This window comes from Cricetulus griseus (genome assembly GCF_003668045.3).
Source record: "Cricetulus griseus strain 17A/GY chromosome 1 unlocalized genomic scaffold, alternate assembly CriGri-PICRH-1.0 chr1_0, whole genome shotgun sequence".
Lineage (NCBI taxonomy): Eukaryota > Metazoa > Chordata > Mammalia > Rodentia > Cricetidae > Cricetulus > Cricetulus griseus.
The window spans coordinates 173,512,403-173,533,374 of NW_023276806.1; the positions used below are offsets into that span (position 1 = coordinate 173,512,403).

Below are 20,972 nucleotides of genomic sequence, written 5' to 3' on the forward strand. Positions count from 1 at the left end.
TGGGGTCCATGAGCTCCCCCTTGTTCAGGTTAGCTGTTTCTGTAGGTTTCTCCAGCCTGGTTTTGACCTGTTTGCTCATCACTCCTCCGTCTTTGTAACTGTATTCCAGGAGTTCAGTTCAGTGTTTAGCTGTGGGTGTTTGCTTCTGCTTCCATCAGCTACTGGATGAAGGCTCTAGGATGGCATATAAGGTAGTCATCAATTTCATTATTGGGGAAGGGCATTTAAGGTAGCCTCTCCACTATTGCTTAGATTGTTAGTTGGTGCCAACCTTGTAGATCTCTGGACATTTCCCTAGTGCCAGATTTCTCTTTAAACCTATAATGGCTCCCTCCATTATGGTATCTCTTACCTTGCTCTCCTCTATTCTCCTGACTCGATCTCCCTGCTCTCTCATGTCCTCCTCTCCCCTCCTCTTCTCCCCTTCTTTTTCTCCTAACTCCCTCTCCTCTCCCCATGCTCCTAATTAGCTAAGGAGATCTTGTCCCTTTCCTCTTCTCTGGGGACCATGTATGTCTTTCTTGGGGTCCTCCTTGTTTCTTAGCTTCTCTGGCAGTGTGGATTGTAGGCTGGTAATCCTTTGCTCTATGTCTAAAATCCATATATGAGTGAGTACATAACATGTTTGTCTTTTTGTGACTGGGTTACCTCACTCAGGATGGTGTCTTCTAGTTCTGTCCATTTGTCTTCGAATTTTAAGATTCCATTGCTTTTTTCTGCTGAGTAGTACTCCATTGTGTAAATCTACCACATTTTCTCGATCCATTCTTCAGCTGAGGGGCATCTAGGTTGCTTCCATGTTCTGGATATTACAAATAATGCTGCTATGAACATGGTTGAACAGATATCCTTGTTGTATGAATGTGCATCTTTTGGGTATATGCCTAAGAGTGGAATTGCTGGATCTTGTGGTAGACTGATTCCCATTTTCCTGAGGAATCTCCATACTGATTTCCAAAGGGCTGTACAAGTTTGGACTCCCATCAGCAGTGGAAGAGTTCTCCACATCCTCTCCAGCATAAACTGTCATTGGTGTTTTTGATTTTAGCCATTCTTGCTGGTGTAAGATGGTATCTCAGAGTTGTTTTGATTTTCATTCCCCTCATGGCGAAGGATGTTGAGCACTTTCTCAAGTGTCTTTCAGCCATTATAGATTACTGTATTGAGAATTCTCTATTTAGTTCTGTACCCCACTTTTTGATTGGATTATTTGTTTTGGTGACTAGCTTCTTGAGATCTTTGTATATTTGGAAATCAGCCATCTGTCAGATGTGGGTTTGGTGAATATCTTTTCCCAGTCTGTGGGCTGCTGTTTTGTCTTGTTGACAGTGTTCTTTGCCTTACAGAAGCTTCTCAGTTTCAGGAGGTCCCATTTATTAATTGTCAATCTCAGTGTCTGTGCTACTAGTGTCATGTTCAGGAAGCAGTGTCCTGTACCAATTCATTCAAGGGTACCACCTACTTTCTCTTCTAAGAGGTTCAGTGGCTGGATTTATGTTGAGGTCTTTGATCCATTTGGAATTAAGTTTTGTACATTGGTGATAGATATGGATCTATCTGCAGGCTTCTACATGCCAGCATCCAGTTATGACAGCACCATTTGTTGAAGATGCTTTCTTTTTTCCATTGTATAATTTTAGCTTCTTTGTAAAAAATCGGGTGTTCGTAGGTATGTGGGTTGATATCAGGGTCTTCAATTCGATTCTATTGGTCCACCTGTCTGTTTTTGTGTCATTACCAAGCTGTTTTCAGGACTATAGCTCTATAGTATAGCTTCAAGTCAGCGATGGTGATGCCTCCAGAAGTTCCTCTATTGTACAGGGTTGTTTTGGCTATCCTGGGTCTTTTGTTTTTTCCATATAAAGTTGAGAATTGTTCTTTCAAGGTCAGTGAAGAATTGTATTTGGATTTTGATGGGGATTGCATTGACTCTGTAGACTGCTTTTGGCAAGATTGCTATTTTTACTACATTGATCCTACCTATCCAAGAGCATGGGAGATCTTTCCATTTTCTGGTATCTTCTTTCATTTCTTTCCTTAAAGACTCAAAGTTCTTGCTATGCAGGTCTTTCACTTGTTTGGTTAGTGTTACCCCAAGATATTTTATGTTGTTTGTGGCTATTGTAAAGGGTGATATTTCTCTGATGTCTTTCTCAGCCCATTTATCTTCTGTGTATAGTAGGGGTACTGATTTTTTCTTTTTTCTTTTTAGTTAATCTTGTATCCTGCCACTTTACTGAAGGTGTTTATCAGCTGTAGGAGTTCCCTGTAGAGTTTTTCCGGGTCACTTATGTAAACTATCATATCATCTATCTGCAAATAGTGAAAGTTTGACTTCTTCCTTCCCAATTTATAGCTCCTTGATCTCCTTTTGTTGTCTTATTGCTCTAGCTATAACTTCAAGGACAATACTGAAGAGATAGGAAGAGAGAGTGGACAGCCTTGTCTTGTTCCTGATTTTAGAGGAATCGCTTTGAGTTTCTCTATTTAATTTGATGTTGGCTGTTGGCTTGCTGTATATTGCTTTTATCATGTTTAGGTAAGTTCCTGTTATCCCTGATCTCTCCAAGACCTTTATCATGAAGGGGTGGTGGATTTTGTCAAAGGCTTTTTCAGCATCTAGTGAGATGATCATGTGGTTTTCTTTCTCAGTCTGTTTATAGACTCACAGACATTCCTAACTCCGGTTCCAGTGCCCTGATGCCTCTTCATCTGCAAGTATTGTGCACATGTGGTGCACCTATGTACACTCAGGCACACTGACACAGACACAAAACATAACTTCAGTTTGTCTTCCTGGGCCATGGTCATTTGTATCTGGTTTCAGAGTAAACCCTTTCCTTCTCTTGGGAGTGGGAACTGCTCTTCACAGATGCCCTCGCCTCCTCTCCATCTTCTCAGTTAATTATAGAACCCACAACACTGGCATCAAACGATTCTCGCCGTCACAAATTCTAATTATTTGGATCAGAAATCTCAATTAACTCAGGGGATTATATTTATGGAAATTAGCTCTTAACATACATTAAATGTTTCATGTTTTATGAGACCGGGTTCGGGGGTTGTTTGCTTTGCCAGAAATGGGACTAGCACCCCCATATACAAATGTTCCATTCTGGGCAGTGTGTACAGCACCCGTGTTTGTTAACTTGCCTGCTGCTTTCTGTGAACATGGGGACCAGTTTACCACTGACTGTCCCCAGCGCTTACCCAGAGCCCCGTCCAGCTCAGGACATCATTAGCAAACTAGTGAGCGGATTAAAATAGAGCCACCACGCATGTAATGTCGCTGCCAATCAAAGTTAAGCAAATAAACAGCTTTGAAAATCTGAAAATTTTCAAAGGTAGGGCTGAAAATAGCTACATAATATGATAGCATTAAATTTAAAAAATGGTACTGTAATATAAGTCGTTAACTCTCTTTTCCATGTGCAAGAAGAAACCTTCAGGATTCTAGTAGGAAGTTCTCCTTTCTGTTTTTGTCCTAGTCTCCCGCCCTCTCTTTTTAGTAAAATAACTTGGCTGGGGCTGGGGCTGGGGCTGGGGCTTGGCGGTAGAGTCTGCTTTTTACATGCTCGATGCTCTGGGTTCAGACCCAGTAGTATTAAAGGAGTAGGGGGAGCCTTAACTGTGTAGTGAGAGCAAGAGCAAAGCGGTCGTGCTGGACCTGGGGCTCCATGAAAGCACCATCCACCTCCAACAAGCGTAGCAGGAAAGCCTGCCAGTTCGGGTCTCTTGAGTCAGCCAGGGGTGCTTTTCAGTTCTTTGCAGGCAATGTCCAAGTGCTTCCCAGGGAGAGTCTGCCTTTCTAGATGGGCGGGACATCCGAATGAATGGGAGCAAGAGCCTCCGGAGCACGCCCTTTCTGCTGCCCCTTTCCAGACTCCAAGGACTGCGAACACTTGAGGACTTTGAGTGGGCTGCGGTCTTCAGTCACTTTTGGCTTGGTCATTTCCACACTCAGCTGATGTCCCCAAGCTGAACACGCTGCGAATGGCTACGAGGAAAGGTTTCCATTTTTTTTTTTTTTTTTTTTAAGACTGGCGTATTTCTGGGCTGGAGAGGTGGCTCAGAGGTTAAGAGCACCGACTGCTCTTCCAGTGGTTCTGAGTTCAATTCCCAGCAACCACATGGTGGCTCACAACCATCTGTCATGAGATCTGGTGCCCTCTTCTAATGTGCATGAAGACAGAATGCTCATGTACATAAAATACATTAGTAAATAAATCTTTGGAGGAGAAAAGGGAACTGTATTTGTGTCTAGCTTTAAAAGAAAAAAAAAAGACTTGTTATTCTTATTTTATGTTTTAGTGTTTTAGCCTACATATATGCATGTATGCTACATGTGTGCCTGGTACCTAGGAGGCCATTAGGGGGCGTCAGGTCTCCTGGGACTGGAGTTACAGACATTTCTGAGCTGCATATGGGTGCTGAGAACCAAAAGTGAGTCCTCTGAAAGGTCAGCCATCCCTCATTAGGACAGGTTTTTATGTAATTTTTTTAATTTCCAAAAAAGAATGAAATCATTTTTCATATTATAATTTCAGATTTATATGTTCACCTATTATATGTTATCATGGCAGCCTGTCCATGTGGAGATCCAGAGACAGAGTAGAGAAAGTCTTTGTTGTTTTTGAGACAGGATCTCACTATGCAGCCCTGGCTGGCTTGGAACTTTGTGTAGACCGGGCTGCCCTCAAACTCAAGGACATCCGCCTGCCTCTGCCCTATCCTTACCCCTGAGCACTGATGCTAAACACTTCTGCCATGTCTCAGGCTTTCTTGCTTCCTCCTTTTTTTTGGGGGGGGGTTTCGAGACAGGGTTTCTATGTGTCGCTTTGTAAATCAGGCTGGCCTCAAACTCGAAGAGATCCGCTTCTGCCTCCCGAGTGCTGGAATAAAAGGCCTGCACCACCACCACCTGTCTTAGTTGTTTTTTATTGCTATGATAAACACCATGATCATAAACAATGTAGGGAAAAAGGTGTTTCATTCAGCTTATACAACACAGTTCATCACTGAGGGGAGGCAGGGCAGACATAAGGCAGGACCTGATGCAGAGACCATGGAAGGGCTATGAACTGGCTTGCATCCTTCTGGTTTGTTCAGTTCCCTTTTTACACCACACAGGACTACATGCTCAGGCAGGGGTGGTACCACTCATCATGGACTGGCCCAACCTGCCTCAGTCAATAAACAAGATAATACCCCACAGACTTGACCACGGGCCAACCTTATGAAGACATTTTCTCAATTAAGATTCCCTCTTCATCAGGGAAATGCAACTCAAAACAATTCTGAGATACCATCTCACACTGGTCAGAATGGCTAAAATCAAAAACACCAATGACAGTCTATGCTGGAGAGGATGTGGAGAAAGAGGAACACTCCTCCATTGCTGGTGAGAGTGCCAATTTGTACAGCCACTTTGGAAATCAGTATGGCGGTTTCTCAGGAAAATGGTAATCAGTCTACCACAAGATCCAGCCATTCCTCTCTTGGGCATATACCCAAAAGAAGCACATTCATACAACAAGGATATCTGTTCAACTATTTTCATAGCAGCGTTGTTTGTTATAGCCAGAACCTGGAAGTAACCTAGAGGCCCCTCAACCGAAGAATGGATGGAGAAAAATGTGGTACGTTTACACAATGGAGTATTACTCAGTGAAAGAAAAACAAAACAAACAAAAAAAAACAACAGATTCTTGAAATTTGAAGGCAAATGGATGGAACTGGAAGAAACTATCCTGAGTGAGGTAACCCAATCACAGAAAGACAAGCATGGTATGCACTCACTCATATATGGATATTAGGCATTGTAGTTGTCCTGACCTGCAGGACAGCAACCTAGAGCAAGAAGTCCAAGGAGGGGAATGGGTACAAGAGACTCGAGAGAATCTCAAGAACCACAAGACAGGATTCTGATCAAGTGGCAAATTTTATTTTTTCCAGTCTAGTTTATATTGTCAGTAGTATGGGGTAAAGGGGAGGGGGAGAAGAGGCCAAGAGCCAGGTGTTAGTTCATGCAGGATGTTAGAAAACTATAGAAAGAGGATGTTGGCAGGGTAAAAAGTCATGGGTGGTGGGGAGAGGGAGGGTTACCTAGGTGAATGGTGGGACACAGGAGGGTTGCTTAGGTAAGTGGGCTTGTGGTTGGAACAAAGGATTGATGTCTGGGTCATGTTGTTCCTTCTGGGTGCTCATGCTTCTAGAAGCCATTTATAATCAAAAGACAGTTCAATAATTGTGTGGCTTGCCAAGTTTGGCCTAAAGGTTCATGCCAAGCTGTATGGCTCCCAACAAGACATAGATTGTAGGATATCAGCCTACAATCCACACCACCAGAGAAACTAGGAAACAATGAGCCCAAGAAGGGGAAAGGGATAAGCAAACTGGCAGCATGGGGGGAGAGAGGAGAGAGGTAGGAAAAAGAGAAGGGGAGAAGAGGAGGGGAGAGGAGAACAAGAGGGATCAGGAAGACTGAGACAGGGGAGGAATAGAGGAGAGCAAGAAAGGAGATACCTTGATAGAGGGAGCCAGTATAGGTTTAGAGTGAGGTCTGGCACTAGGGAAATGAGCAGTGATCCACAGGGATGACCCCAACTAAGAATTTAGGCAGTAGTTGAGAGGCTGTCTTTGATGCCCTTCCCCTATAATGAGATTGATGACTACCTTGGTTGCCATCCTAGAGCTGTCATTCAGTAGCTGATGGAAGAAGAAGCAGCCACCCACAACTAAACACTGAGCCATACTCCTGGAATCCAGTTGTAAAGAGGGAGGAGGGATGAACAAAGGAGCCAAGACCATGCTGGAGAAACCCATAGAAACAGTTGACCTGACCTAATGAGGGCACAGAGACCCTACTCAAAAAGCTGGGGAACCAGCATTGAACTGAACCAAGTCCTCTGAATGTGGGTGCCTGCTGGGAGGCCAAGACAGTCTATGGGACCTCTAACAGTGGAGCCAGTCTTTATTCCTAGAGGACAAATGGACTTTGGGAGCCCATTCCCTATGGAGGGTTACCATTGCAGCCCAGGTACACGAAAGAGGGCCTAGGCCCTTCCCCAAATGAGGTGATAGACTTTGATGATCCCCATGGAAGGCCTCACTATCCTTGGGGACTGGGTAGAGGGTGGGTTGGGGGGAGTCGGTGCAGGTATGGGAGGATGGAAGGGAGAGGGAACTGAGATTGATATGTAAAATAATTTCTGAGTACCAAAGAAATTATATGTGACCAGTGTAAGGGTAATGGACCAAGTAATGACTATTACAATAGCTTTTGGTCATTTGCCAGTGTTTGACTTCTGCTTCTGAGTTGAGCTTCTGTTGTATGCCACTGAAGAAAGGTTAACAAGCCAGAGGACTCTGGGGAGGCTGGGAGAGCCAGAAGCCTTTGCTTTCCTCTGCTACAGTTCTTGGTTCTAAGTGATGGAGAAGTTTCTGAAAAACTATCAGTGGATAGATTTCCAGTAGGCTGAAGAATGAAGCCAATGCCTAGACACTGGCCAATACCAGAACTCTCTAAAGAGCAGGAGTCGGAGCCATGGCCTGACAAAGACAACTGTTGGGGCCGTTCTCAGCTTCTCTCTCAATCCTTCTAGAATGATACTTTTCAACTAATTCTTCAAAGACAGCCTGGCTGTCTGCAGCCTTTGACAATCTTTGCATCTGAATGAATGCATTCTTAGTCTCCCTAGCACTGCAGGGCATTAAAGCCTGTTTTCAAGACCCCAGCATGAAATTTATATTTAATGTCGTTCAATATGTTGTTCATGGTGTTCATGATTGAAAAGGTGTGATGAGCTGGGCAGTGGTGGTGCATGCCTTTAATCCCAGCATTCATGAGGCAGAGGCAGTGGGATCTCTGTGAGTTTCAAGCCAGTCTGGTCAAAGAGTTCCAGAACAGCCAGGAATATACAGAGAAACTCTGTCTTGAAAACGGAACAAAACAAAAAGAAAAACCCACAAATAAATAAATAAATAAATAAAGGGTGTACACATGAAATTCTTTCTAGTATCTTAACATTTAATGGATAAGAAGCTACTGGGTTGCCTGAACGAGTACATAAAACTACAAAGCCAAGTGAGATCCAGTGTTTCTGCTTGGTGTTAGCTGGACGTAACTTCCCTGCATTGACAGAAGGGAAAGACTTCACAGGGTTTTACTGAGTGCATGTGTGAAAGGGAGCAGAGTAATTATTTTTGCTTTGTTTGGCATTGGACAGGCATCAGTTGGAACAAACTGCATTTTTCAATTTATATGCCACACTGTATAAAGAGAAAAAGAGGCTTGGAAAGTGTTCAGAGGAGAGCAGCAACTGACTGAAAGCTTACAAAACTAGAGCGCTGAGGAGCTAACAGAACTGGGCATGCACCAGGCATGCACGGTCAAACACAAGAGGCTCAAGCAAAATAGATGATTAACTGTATTCGAAAAAATTCCCTCCAACTCCAGGACTTAAGGTAAATACAAAGTTAAATTATGGGATTAAGGAGTAAAATAAAACCCATAAAATTTAGCAATGGGAAGTACAGACTAAGGATGGGAACCTTAAACTAAAAGGCACTTTGGAAATCTGCAGATTGAAATTCTTCCTAGGGTATTATTGAAACGTTAGCATGAACTTTTATATTTAAGCACAAAGAAATCATTTAGAAAATAAGGGTGCTTCTGATAAATTCTCAGACCAATGTGAATTTAAAACAAGTTACAGATGAACTTTTGTGGAAGCCTCCAGTCATGCTTGTCCCCTCCTGGTGCCATGCTTCCTGCTGTGCTAGGTTTGGGTTTGACTTTTTTTTTTTTTTTAACAATACATGTTATTTATGACAAGGCCCATAGAGGAAGGAGCCAATGAAACCTTCAGTTTCCTATTTAAAAAATATTGTTTATTAGTTGGTTGAGAATTTCATATAATGTGTTTAAGTCATATTCATCCCCTCCCCAGTTCCCACTGGACACTGGCTTTCAAGGTCATTGCAAGTGTGGCTGTGATGAAAAAAAAAAAAAAAAAGGTCAAAACAAACAAAGACTAGTAATACCAAGACAAACACAATGCACATAGAAGAAAACACGGAGATTGTTTCATGTTGGCCTGGGCATGGGTCCTGCCCTGGAGTATATCAACCTGTCATCAAAATGACTCCCAAGTGACTGGAGCACTTCCTCTGCTTTATGCTGTCATGGCATGGGGGTGGGAGGGGGTGTGATGGGGGAAGTGCTTCTGTGTATGTGTTTATCTTACTGGATGATAAATAAAGTACTATTTGGCCAATGAGGCAGCAAGTTAGACGGGACTAAGAGTCAAAGAGGATTCTGGGAAATGTAGTAGAGAAGTGGTGATCCAGGCAGGAAGTGACATAGCAAAGAGACTCATATTTAAGCAAGGACAAACAGGAAGTGTGCCCCCTTTCCCCTTCGTCTCCTCCAGTAGTGCCATGTGATCCACCGGCAAGGGAGGACACCAATGGAATGTGTCCGATAAGATAAGTCTTATAAAATATATAGATTTATTATAATTAAGACTGAGCTTGCAGATGAGAAATCCTAGTCATTGGCCAAGCAGCATTTGTACCTAATACAAGTTTCTGTGTATTAATTTGGGCCCTAACTTGGGCGGGCTGCTGGCGTAAAGCACACATACGTGGCAGTAGGGCTTGGTGGCTTTTGGAGGAAAGATTTATCGTAACGGGGGGGGGGGGGCAGCAGCTGTGCTCACTCCCTCCTCCTCCTCAAGGCTCCTGAGTCCACATCTGCATCTGTCTCCCATTGACTCCACTCATATGCAGACTGGGGCCTCAGGTAGAATTCTACACCTAGCCTGTGCAAAACTCTGGTTTGCTTCTTGGCAGCACAAAAATAAATACAGTAGCTCCATATTAGTCTTTGGCCTTCACCTGGATGCTCTAGGCTCAGTTGAAAGTAATGGCTGAAACCTCAGTCTTCTGTCTTCTTGAAGTAGTTATAACTCTAGGAGATTTAAATTTTATTAATTTTTATTTTTATTTTTAAAACAATCTTATTTTACATACCAATCCCAGTCCTCTCTCCCTCCTGTCCTCCTAATCCCCCACCATCTCCTCATTCCACCCCAATCCACTCCTCAGAGGATGCAGCCTCCCATGGGAAATCATCAAAGTCTGTCACATCATTTGGGACAGAACCCAGGCCTTTCTCCTGTATCTAGGCTGAGCAAGGCATTCCTCCATACAGAATGGGCTCCAAAAAGCCAGTTCATGCTTCAGGGATAAACACTGGTTCCATTTCCAGCAGCCCCATAGACTGCCCAGGTCCCCCAACTGACACCTATGTTCAGGAGGCCTGGTTCAGTCCTATGCTGGTTCCCCAGCTGTCAGTCTGGGGTCCATGAGTTCCCAGTTGCTGAGGTCAGCTGTTTCTGTGGGTTTTCCCAGAATGATCTTGACCCCTTTGCTCATCACTCCTCCCTCTCTGCAACTAGACTCCAGAAGTTTGGCTCAGTGCTTAGCTGTGAATCTCTGCTTCTGCTTCCATCAGCTACTGGATGAAGGCTCTAGGATGGCATATAAGATAGTCATCAATCTCATTATCAGAGAAGGGCATTTAAGGTAGCCTCTCCACTACTGCTTGGATTCTTAGTTGGGGTCATCCTTGTGGATCTCTGGACATTTCCCTAGTGCTAGATTTCTCTTTAAGCCAGTAATGGCTCCCTCTTTCCTTGTTCTCCCTCTCTGTCCTTCCTCCAACTCGACCTTCCTGATCCCTCATGTTCTCCTCCCCACACCCCTTCTTTCCTCCTCTCTATCCTCCCTTCCTCCCCCTCCCCCATGCTCCCAATTTACTCAGAAGATCTTGTCTATTTCCCTTTCTGGAGGAGAGGGTCCATGTATGTCTCCTTAGGGTTCTCCTTGTTTCCTAGCTTCTCTGGGGTTGCGAAATGTAAGCTGTTTATCCTTTGCTATATATCTAATATCCACTGATTTATAGAAGAATGCAGATAGATCCATATCTATCGCCATGCACAAAACTTAAGTCCAAATGGATCAAAGACCTCAACATAAATCCAGCCACACTGAACCTCTTAGAAAAGAAAGTGGGAAGTACCCTTGCACAGTACATTGGCACAGGAGACCACTTCCTGAACATAACATCAGTAGCACAGATGCTGAGAGTAATAATTAATAAATGGGGCCTCCTAAAACCAAGAAGCTTCTGTAAGGCAAAGAACACAGTCAGCAAGACAAAACGCCAGCCCACAGAATGGGAAAAGATCTTCATCATCCCCATATCCAACAGAGAGGGTTGATCTCCAAAACATACAAAGAACTCAAGAAATTAGACACCAAAGAATCCAATTAAAAAATGAGGTACAGATCTAAATAGAGAATTCTCAACAGAACCATCTCAAATGGCCAAAAGACAATTAAGGAATTGCTCAACATCATTAGCCATCAGGGAAATGCAAATCAAAACAACTCTGAGATACCACCTTACTCCTGTCAGAATGGCTAAAATCAAAAACACTAATGAGGGCTGGAGAGATGGCTCAGCGGTTAAGAGCACTGGCTGTTCTTCCGTAGGACCCGGGTTCAATTCCCAGCACCCACATGGCAGATCGAAACTGTCTGTAACTCCAGTTCCAGGAGATCTAACACCATCACACCAATGCACATAAAATAAATTTAAATAAACTAGTTAAAAAGAAACACCAACGAAAGCTTATGCTGGAGAGGATGTGGAATGAGGGGAACACTCCTCCATTGCTGGTGGGAGTGCACATTTGTACAGACACTTTGGAAATAAGTATGGCAGTTTCTCAGATAATTGGGAATCGATCTACCTCAAGACCTAGCAATGTCAATCTTGGGCCTATACCCAAAGAATGCACACTTATACCACAAAGATATCTGTTCAACTGTGTTCATAGCAGCATTATTTGTAATAGCCAGAACCTGGAAACAACCTAGATGGCCCTCAACTGAAGAATGGATAGAGAAAATGTGGTACATATACACAATGGAGTACTACTCAGCGGTAAAAAACAATGACATCTTGAAATTTGCAGGCAAATGGATGGAACTAGAAGAAACCATCCTGAGTGAGGTAACCCAGAGACAGAAAGACAAACGCGGTATGTACTTACTCATAAGTGGATATTAAACATAAAGCTCCAGGAGATTTTTAGAAAACTCATTTGAAGTGATTTCTTCACTTTCTGTGTCTTCAGCACCAGGTAGAGCAATGAGGTAAGGCTAGAAGAATGCTGGTTAAAGGGAGGTGTGTGGGACGTGGGTTGGAAAGAAAAGCAATGAAGAGGCTTTTGCAGGGTAGCATACCCAGCAGTGGTACAGAGGATGCAAAAAGGAAGGATGCAAAAAGGAAGGAGAAAAACTTGGGTATGTCAGTTAGCCATGCCCCTGGCACTGGGTGTGAGGGAATTTTCTACTATGTGGTACTATGGCTCCTGGCTTGCTCATTGGTTTTTGTTTTTCAGTACTGGGGTTCAAAGTTAGGTCCTTATGTATTCTAGGGAAATACTCTACCATGGAGCTGTGTCTCAGGCCTCGTTCCTGGTTCATGAGTATTCAGGGTTTCCATGAATTCCTGTTGGAAGTCTCATCATCATCAAGTGAGTCCAAGAGTCACGACCTCTCTGTTGTGACTTTCCCTGTGGAGAGGGGTTTGTCCAAGTCATTCTATTGTCTTTCTTCACTTTCTCTGATAGCTAGCATTTCTGATAACATATGTAAAGCAAGCAAGATGTAAGTATGAGAGCCTTATCTGAAAAAGCTATAAATTGGAGAAGAGGATTTGAGCATGGCATTGTTCACTGTCAATTCAAACTGTGGTTTTGTTTGTGTTTTTGCTGTTTTTACTTGCTGAGTTAGAGTTTTGCTATATAGCTGTCTCAGTCAGTGTTCTATTGCTGTGAAGAGACACCATGACCATGGCAGCTCTTCAAGGGAAACATTTAATTGGCACTGGCTTCCAGTTTCAGAGGTTTAGTCCATTGTAGTCATGGCAGGAAACATGGTGTCATGCAGGCAGACATGCAGCTGGAGGAGGAGCTGAGAGTTCTACATCTTGATGCACAGGCAGCAGAAGCAACTGTGACACGGGGCACACAGTGACACACTTCTTTCAACAAGGCCACACCTACTCCAATAAAGCCACATCTCCTAATAGTGCCATTTCCCATGGGGGGGCATTTTCTTTCAAACCACCCGGGATGGCCTTGAACTCCTGAGTGCAGAAGTTACAGGCATGTACTACTGCACCTAGCTCAGACAAGGTAACTTTGCAACATCCTGGGTAAGGAAGGCAGTTATGTGTGCATGTGTACATATGTGTGCTAGGACTTTACTTAATAGAGAATAAGACTAAAGTTAAGTAACACCAAACTTAGGTATAAATATGTTCATAGATATTATATCTGAATATAATACATTTCTATCTTGAAGATCAGATGAGAATCTGAAGGGGTAATTTAATCTTCAAAAGGGTAGGGGGTTTAGCTTCTCATCTTAAGAACAGCAAAGGTCAGAAGCAGAGCCCTCCAGGCAAATCTCATCTTTCTCCTTGCCCAAGGGCAGCATGAAACAGACCCAAGTGCAACTGTATGTTTCCACACTGCGGTTGACAGAAGCATGGGTGAACTAGGGAGTGAAGGATGATGCACCGTGATTTCCTTTGTGGATGATGTGGTGTCTGAATGAGAATGGCCCCCATAGGCTCCTATTTGAATGCTTGGCCATCAGGGAGTGGGAACTGTTTGGGAAGGATCAGGAGGTGTGGCCCTGTTGGAGATGTGTTACTGGGTTTTGAGGTTTCAAAAGCTCATCCCAGGCCCAGGCCTTCCCCCCCTCTCTCTCTCCCTCCCTCCCTCCCTGCGGATCAGAATGGAAAGCTCTCGGCTACTGCTCAGTATCATGTCTGCCTGCCTCCGGCCACATGATCATGGAATAATACTCTGAAACTGTGAGCAAGATCCCAATTAATCGCTTGGTCATGTGTCTTCACAGCAACAGAACGGTGGCTATGACAGAAGATCATAGCAACGGACACACAGCTCTGGGAATATGCTTACCAGACCAGTGACTATGACTAAGTTCTGGTGAAAAGTGGATTCCAGCTACAAAGTTGAGTGGAGAACAAGTATGAAATGAGAGCTGCAGGCCTCCAAAGGATGACCTGGAGCAAAGTTTGAGAGACACAAGGAAGATAAGCTGGATTAGGCATTCAGTTTTCCTAAGCAGTCTGGTGGAAATCGGGATCCTGGGAGGAGATAAGACAGAAGCAGAGGACTCTAGAAGGCAGGGGAAGAAGAGCTGACTTACGTGAGGAGAAAACACGCCGTGTTTCTCCTTTGAGGCCCTGAGCTTGATCTCTGCCATTTACTATGTAGCTGGACCACTGATTCTATTCCACACTGGAGCCCATGGTACCCTAGTGTACTGAGAATAAGCTGCCAGTACCTTGATTGATGACTGAGTGACACTGATATCTCTGTCCCACTGGTGACCTAAGTACAGGATGGAGAACAATATTGCAAGGCAGATTCTGTGAATAAGAAAAGAGAGGGGCCACCAACAAGAATTGTAGAATGGGACCACTCCAGACCCAGGTTCAAAGAGACAATCTTGCTCCTACTGGGCAAGAGTACAGGATAAGCCACCTGTGTTACCTCTCTCCACTCCCATTCTGCATACATTCATGATGTGAATGTCAACTCTGATACAAGAGAACTCAATGAGAATGATTTTTACATGGGTAGAACTTTCTAAAGAGCATGGTGCTAAGACCATCACAGACATTTATTTCCTGAAAAGAAACTGTGTCTACAGAGACTCATTGAGAATTTCAGTGCTATGGAGATTGGGATGCTGCAGGTCTGAAGGCTAACTGCCTTATCTTGTGCTAGTCCTAGCCCACTGGAACAGCCATTCCCTCCCCACCTCTGTGTCAGAACTAACACCTTTTGACATATACATACACATACACATATACATACATACATACATACATACATACATACATACATACATGACATACAGACATATGTTTGAGTTTTAGCAGACTCCTGGCTTGAGCCTGTAGAAAAGCTTCCTCCATCTGGCTATACTTGCCTCTCTGGTGTACCTAATACGTCTTCTGCCCTAAATAATAAGTTTCTCTGCTGATGTAGTAAACCTCTCTATCTTTCTCTCTCTCCTCTCTGTTGTTTTTTGAGACGGGGTTTCTCTGTGTAACTGCCCTGACTGTGCTAGAACTCACCCTGTAGATCATGCTGGCCTCGAACTCACAGAGATCTGTCTGCCTCTGCCTTTCGAGTACTGGGATTAAAAGGCGTATACCACCACCACCTGGAAATCTCTTTTGTGTGAAAAATGCATACTACATGACAGACAGCCCAGAGATACTTGTGTATGAGGAACAGGTGATTTGGAAAAATGCTTCTCTCTCTAGACCCTGTTAAAAATGTGATAGAGTCAAAGTGAAGTAGGAAGCCAATGACAGGTTTAATGAGGGAACAGGTAATAGGATCTAATTTACATTTTATAAAGATGATTGACAAATGAGCCGAAGGGAAGTGGAGCAAATCACTAAATGACCGAGTTGCTTTACTTTCTTGGCTACCTTTCCATCTCAGCACTAAAGCAAAGCAGCAATGTCCAGTTTGCTTTCATACCCCGAGCCCCAACAGGCCCTAGAACCTAAACTAAGCCTGACAAGAAAATCCCTGTCCTTTACTAGGACGTTAGTCAAGTCTGTAGGAAAAAGTTACTTACAAGTTTCTCCTGAGTCTTAGATAATCCAAGGGATTGACATTTTAAATGAAGTCACAAGAAGAATCAACCCAATAGCTGACTTGGTCTTACTGGTTTAAGTCAATAGCAGGAGGAAAGGGGCAGAGAAGCAGTGTGTGTACCTATTGCTCGTAACAAATTACCCCCACTGGTATCTCTAACACTTTTGTTTTATTGAACATGGTCTCACTGTGTAGCCTAGATTAATTTGACTTTTGTTCATCTTGCCTTGGCTCCTAACTTTTCTGCTTCAGGCTCTTGAGTCTGGGATCATGGACTATCTCTTTAAAGAGTTTTTATAACACAGAAACAAAATCAAGGTAAATAGTTTTAGCAATTGAAATAAAGCTGGGTATGGTGACACATTCCTCTAACACAGCACTCAGGAATTAGGGAGGGGAAAGATCTCAAATTCCAGGCCAAACAAATAAAAAAGACTATTGTGGTGACATATTATTAATGATTTATTTAAAATTTGTCTGAGAGCTCAGAATACAAAGTTAGCCAGAAGATGTAGAGGTCAGGCAATGAGACACACCTTTAATCCCAACAGCCATATTAGCAACCCATAGAGTCAGGCAGTGGTGGCACACATCTTTAATCCCAGGATCTTTGTGAGTTCAAGGCCACCCTGGCCAACACAAGAGTGAATAAGAGAGTGCACACCTTTGATCCCAGCACTAGGGAGGCAGAGACAGGAGTGATATGGCTGGGTGGAGAAAGGAATATAAGGAAATGGAAAACATTATTAAAATGGAGAAAATTAGGCCTGCATCTGGGTACATAATGGATAGTTTAAAAATGGATAATGAACAAGGGATAATGAACAGAACCATGGTTGACATACTGTTAATTATCATTTTGATAACCTTTGGTTGTTGGTTTGATAATTCTTGGTTTATCTCTAAAATAGTTGGTTGATATGAGTGCTAAGATGCAGGTCTTAGAAAAACCTTATTAAAAGGCAGATTATAGAGTTATTCAAACCCAGACTGAGGAATTACATGAAGAAACAAATTCAGCACTGCCTTTTAATGTTAAAAAGGAACACTCTAAAGTCTTAAGAGAAAGACCTTTAATATATCCAGGAACATTACAGGAAGTGTCAAATGATAGAGGTTCTATAAGAGCTACTTGGAAGTCTATGACAATGTTAGATTTAGGGAAATTCAAGGAAGGTGTACTCACATATGACATCCATTCACCATTTGTGAAGCAGATAGTAAACATGTGGTCAGTTTGTAATAGGTTTATCCCTGTAGATTGGATAGACTTGCTTAAAGCTGTCCTGGAGCCTGGACATGGGAGACCCCATTTACAATGGGCTTCCTGGTTCAGAGAAGAGGCTAAGAATATTGAACAAAAAGCTAAAGCAAGAGGTATGGATATCTCCCAATATCAAATTCTTGGAGAAGGAGATTTTGCTACTTTAGAAAGGCAATGTTTATATGATGATTACCTCTTGGGTTTATGTTGTGTAGAAGTTTGGGTTGCTGGGGACAGAACTGAGTAAGCAGGAGAGAACACTGAATCATTTACAAAAGTTATACAGGGGCCAACAGAAGCATTTACAGATTTCTTACAAAAGCTGTTGTCAACAGTAAATAGAATGATACCAGACTCAGAAGCTAGAAAAATAATCAAAACCATGGCTTTTGAAATTCTAATACCCAATGCAAAAGGATAATTTGGCTTTTAAGAGCAAGATCAACAGCTTTGGAAGAATGGATCCAAGATAGAATTGATATTGAAGCTCATGACCATGAATGTGACATATGGATAGGAGAGGTGATTTCAAAAGGTTCAAAGAAAAATCGAAATGTCAAATGTTTTAATTGTGGAAAACAGGGTCACTTTAAAAAGAATTGTAAACAGGGTGGTTCTAGAAACAATGTTTTTTATAAACATAATCCAAATAGATCACCCCTCCCACCAGAATTATGCAGAAGTTGTGGCAAAGGCAGTCACTGGACAAAGGAATATAAGTCACCAAGGGATTATCAAGGTAATCCTTTGCCATCAGGAAGTACTTTGAAGGGGGCCCCTTGAAAGCACCCAGGTCAAATCTGGCTCAGTCATTTCCTGCCACCAAGGAAGAAACACCTTCTCAGAGCAATTAAAAAAACAAAAACAAAAAAACAAAAAAAAACAACCCTAATGCCTATTGAAAAAAAAAAAAAGAAAGAAAGAAAAAAGACTGCTCTGCATGATAGAAGAGCTTTAGAAAACGAAAAAATTCAGGAGAAACCATAAATCAAAACTGATAAAAATTCAATTAGGAACATCCCTAGAGTTAGGGTTGTAGAAAAGTTTTTTCTGTCTTTTCAGGAAAATAAAAACAAACATCTTGAAGAATTTAAGGAACTTTGGACAAATAAGCACCCATAGAAGAGAGAGAACTAACTACCTGGAAAAAATTACCAAGAAAGGGAAAGAAGACTGAATCCAAGTAGGGCAGTGGAGACACAGGCCTTTAATCCTACCTCTTGGGAGGCAGAGGCAGGTGGATCTCTGTGAGTTTGAGATGAGCATCATCTACAAAGTGAGTTTCAGGACAGGCAGGACTGTTAACACAGAGAAAAACAAAACAAACAAACAAACAAACAGCTGGGCGTTGGTGGCGCACACCTTTAGTCCCAGCACTGGGGAGGCAGAGGCAGTCGGAACTCTGTGAGTTCGAGGCCAGCCTGGTCTCCAGAGCGAGTGCCAGGGCAGGCTCCAAAGCTATACAGAGAAACCCTGTCTTGAAAAACCTAAATACAGACAAACAATAAAAGGAGATAAGAGCCCACAATGAAAAATTCACCAGGACTATGACAACTTCATTAAGATGAACAACACCAACTAAAGATCGTCTTTGGTCTACAAATGGCTCAGAACAATTTCAAGGTGGCCAGCTGAGATGATGCAGCCTCACAGACAACTGCTCAGAACGATTTTGAAGTGACTAGCTGAGATGATCCAGCCTCACAGATTACTCTAGCCAGAACTTGAGACAAACCCTGCACTTTCTCATTATGCAGAGACTGGACAAAAATGATACAGCTTGATAATTAACCCAAATTTTTCTTTTTAGGATCCCCTAAAGATGCTGTCACCCCTAGACAGCAGGAAGTAATTTTAAGAACATAATGCTCACATTCCCAACAGGTGGGGTGGATGTTTTCTGGTCATTCAATAGGTTGTAGATATCTGTCATTGTTTAGGAGGATTGGTTACAGGATATTGTTGGTTACAGTCAGGAAGAAAGTTGAAGAAAGAGAATTAGAGACAAGATTTTTGTTTTGAAAACAAAAAAAAAGGAATATAGATATTATAGCATAAAAAGGATAGATTATTGACTCTACTCTGAAAAGAAAAAAGGGAGGATATAGATGAGATAAGAAGTTAGATTATTGAATCTACTTCTAAAAAGCAACTAGTAGTTTTAAATATTTTCCATAGGATTAGACTTTTGTATATTGTATACAAATACTGTACAATGATACAATTTTGAAATCAATTGGTTAAAACATTCTGTACATATGTTTCTAATATTGTTCAAGGTATTGTACCTATACAGCTCATTTATATCAATGTACTATAAATTTCTAGTCCTTGAAAGTTATTAATACCAACTATATAAGATAATAAGGAAATGTAGGTTAGTAATTAGTCAATTATTACAAAGTTGTAATCACATTGGGTGTGTTTACAACGTCAACAGAGATATATTTTAGAAAGACAGGTCGTCTTCAAACAATTCAGAGCTCTACAGAACATGGCATTTTAGATGTTTTCATAACATAGGTTCTTTTTTATGACAATGAGACATGTCACTCTTGGCAGCACCAATATACTTCAGAGAAGATGATGGGCTTTACTTTCTTTGTGGCAAGAAAAGTGCCCTGGCCTCAACTGCTGACAGTATGCTGTCCTATAGGACAAACAGGACACAAAAGGATGACTGCAAAACCTTACAAGGTGGGACAGTCCTTCAGAAAATCCTGCTTCACAGAAAAGTCTGTCAGAGATCCTAGGCCTATAGGTCGAAGATGGATGCCCCAATGTTGCAGAAGACACTTGGGTGACTGTCCAGGCAGCCAGCTGTTTTTGTCATTTCTCACATTTTTTGGAAGTCACTTGCTTGCACTTCCTGCTTATTTAGTTAATAGTATTTCCTTCTTGGGTCTCTGAAAGACTTGAAGACTAAATAGTATAGTTATAGTTTTCCTTGTTTATCATATTCACAAAAGAAATTCACTAAACAAATGTAAAGTATATGAGATTGAAAGACATAAAAAAGATAATTTTGAGTTGGTAAAGCAAATTAGAATAGAAAGTAAATTAGGCACAAGACTTGGACTCACCAAGATAGGATAGATAATGAAGTAGCTTCTCTGAATTTGTCAAATGCAAATGGATTAGACATTGTTGATGAACTTATTGCCTGTATATATTGTAGTACTTATTGTATTTATTATTAATGGTTCTTATGTTAGTTGTAGCCTTCTTTTTTTGTATTAGACAAAAGGGGGGAATTGTAGCAATGCATTGTTTATGATTTATTAAAGCCACTGGAGATCAAAATAGCAAAGTAGTCATATTAATTAGCTATAGAAGCCAGGCAGTAGTGATCCCAGGACTCAGGATTAAGAGGTAGATGGATCTCTGTTAGTTCAAGGCCACACTGAGCTATATGAAATTGATCCAGTCCTAAAGAGAAACAGCTAACACAAAGATAATCTCAGCACTAGGGAGGCATAAAAGGCAAAGGGTCTCATGTGGAGATTGGTTCTCCAGTCACATTGAGAAGAGGCAGCAATCTGAGGCTTGATGAGAACTTAGGGAGACAGGATAAGCCTTTTCAGCCTGAGGTAGAGGTACGAGCTAGTGGCCTGACTGCTTTGATTTCCTGATCTTCAGCTTGAAGCTTGAGCCCCAATACCAGTCTCTGGGTCTTTTATTTATCGTGCTACACTATGTGGCTACTTTCAACATTTGACTCTGATCTCCTAGTAAATGTTTTAAAAAGAGCCACACAGGGCTGGGGAGAAAGCTAAGTGGGCAAGAGCACTGCAACTCTTGCAGAGGACCTGAGTTCACATCCCAGCATTCACATTGGGAGGCTCACAACCTCACGTAAATCCAGTTTCAGGAGCTCTGCTGTCCTTTCCTGGCCGCCATGGGCACCCACATGTACA

General features: G+C 42.3%; 1 protein-coding gene and 1 long non-coding RNA gene across 5 annotated transcripts in view; one reads left to right on the forward strand and one right to left on the reverse strand.

Annotated features, from left to right (window-relative positions):
* LOC107978387 (endogenous retrovirus group K member 113 Gag polyprotein) overlaps positions 1–20,972 on the reverse strand; it is a 39,320-nt gene that overhangs the window by 14,933 nt on the left and 3,415 nt on the right. For 2 of the 4 annotated variants that reach the window (XM_035450551.1, XM_035450553.1), the window contains one exon: positions 12,526–12,650. The exons of 1 other annotated variant lie outside the window; for it this stretch is intronic. In XM_035450551.1, the coding sequence (XP_035306442.1) occupies positions 12,526–12,561 (36 nt within the window). In that variant the 5' untranslated portion in view covers positions 12,562–12,650. Of the gene's footprint in view, positions 1–12,525; positions 12,651–14,319; positions 18,347–20,972 lie in introns of those variants that run through there. One more of the 4 variants, XM_035450552.1, reaches the window with a different exon arrangement.
* LOC118239452 lies at positions 2,483–3,047 on the forward strand. Its single transcript, XR_004771614.1, has 2 exons — positions 2,483–2,539; positions 2,653–3,047. It is a non-coding gene; the product is annotated as an uncharacterized LOC118239452 (long non-coding RNA).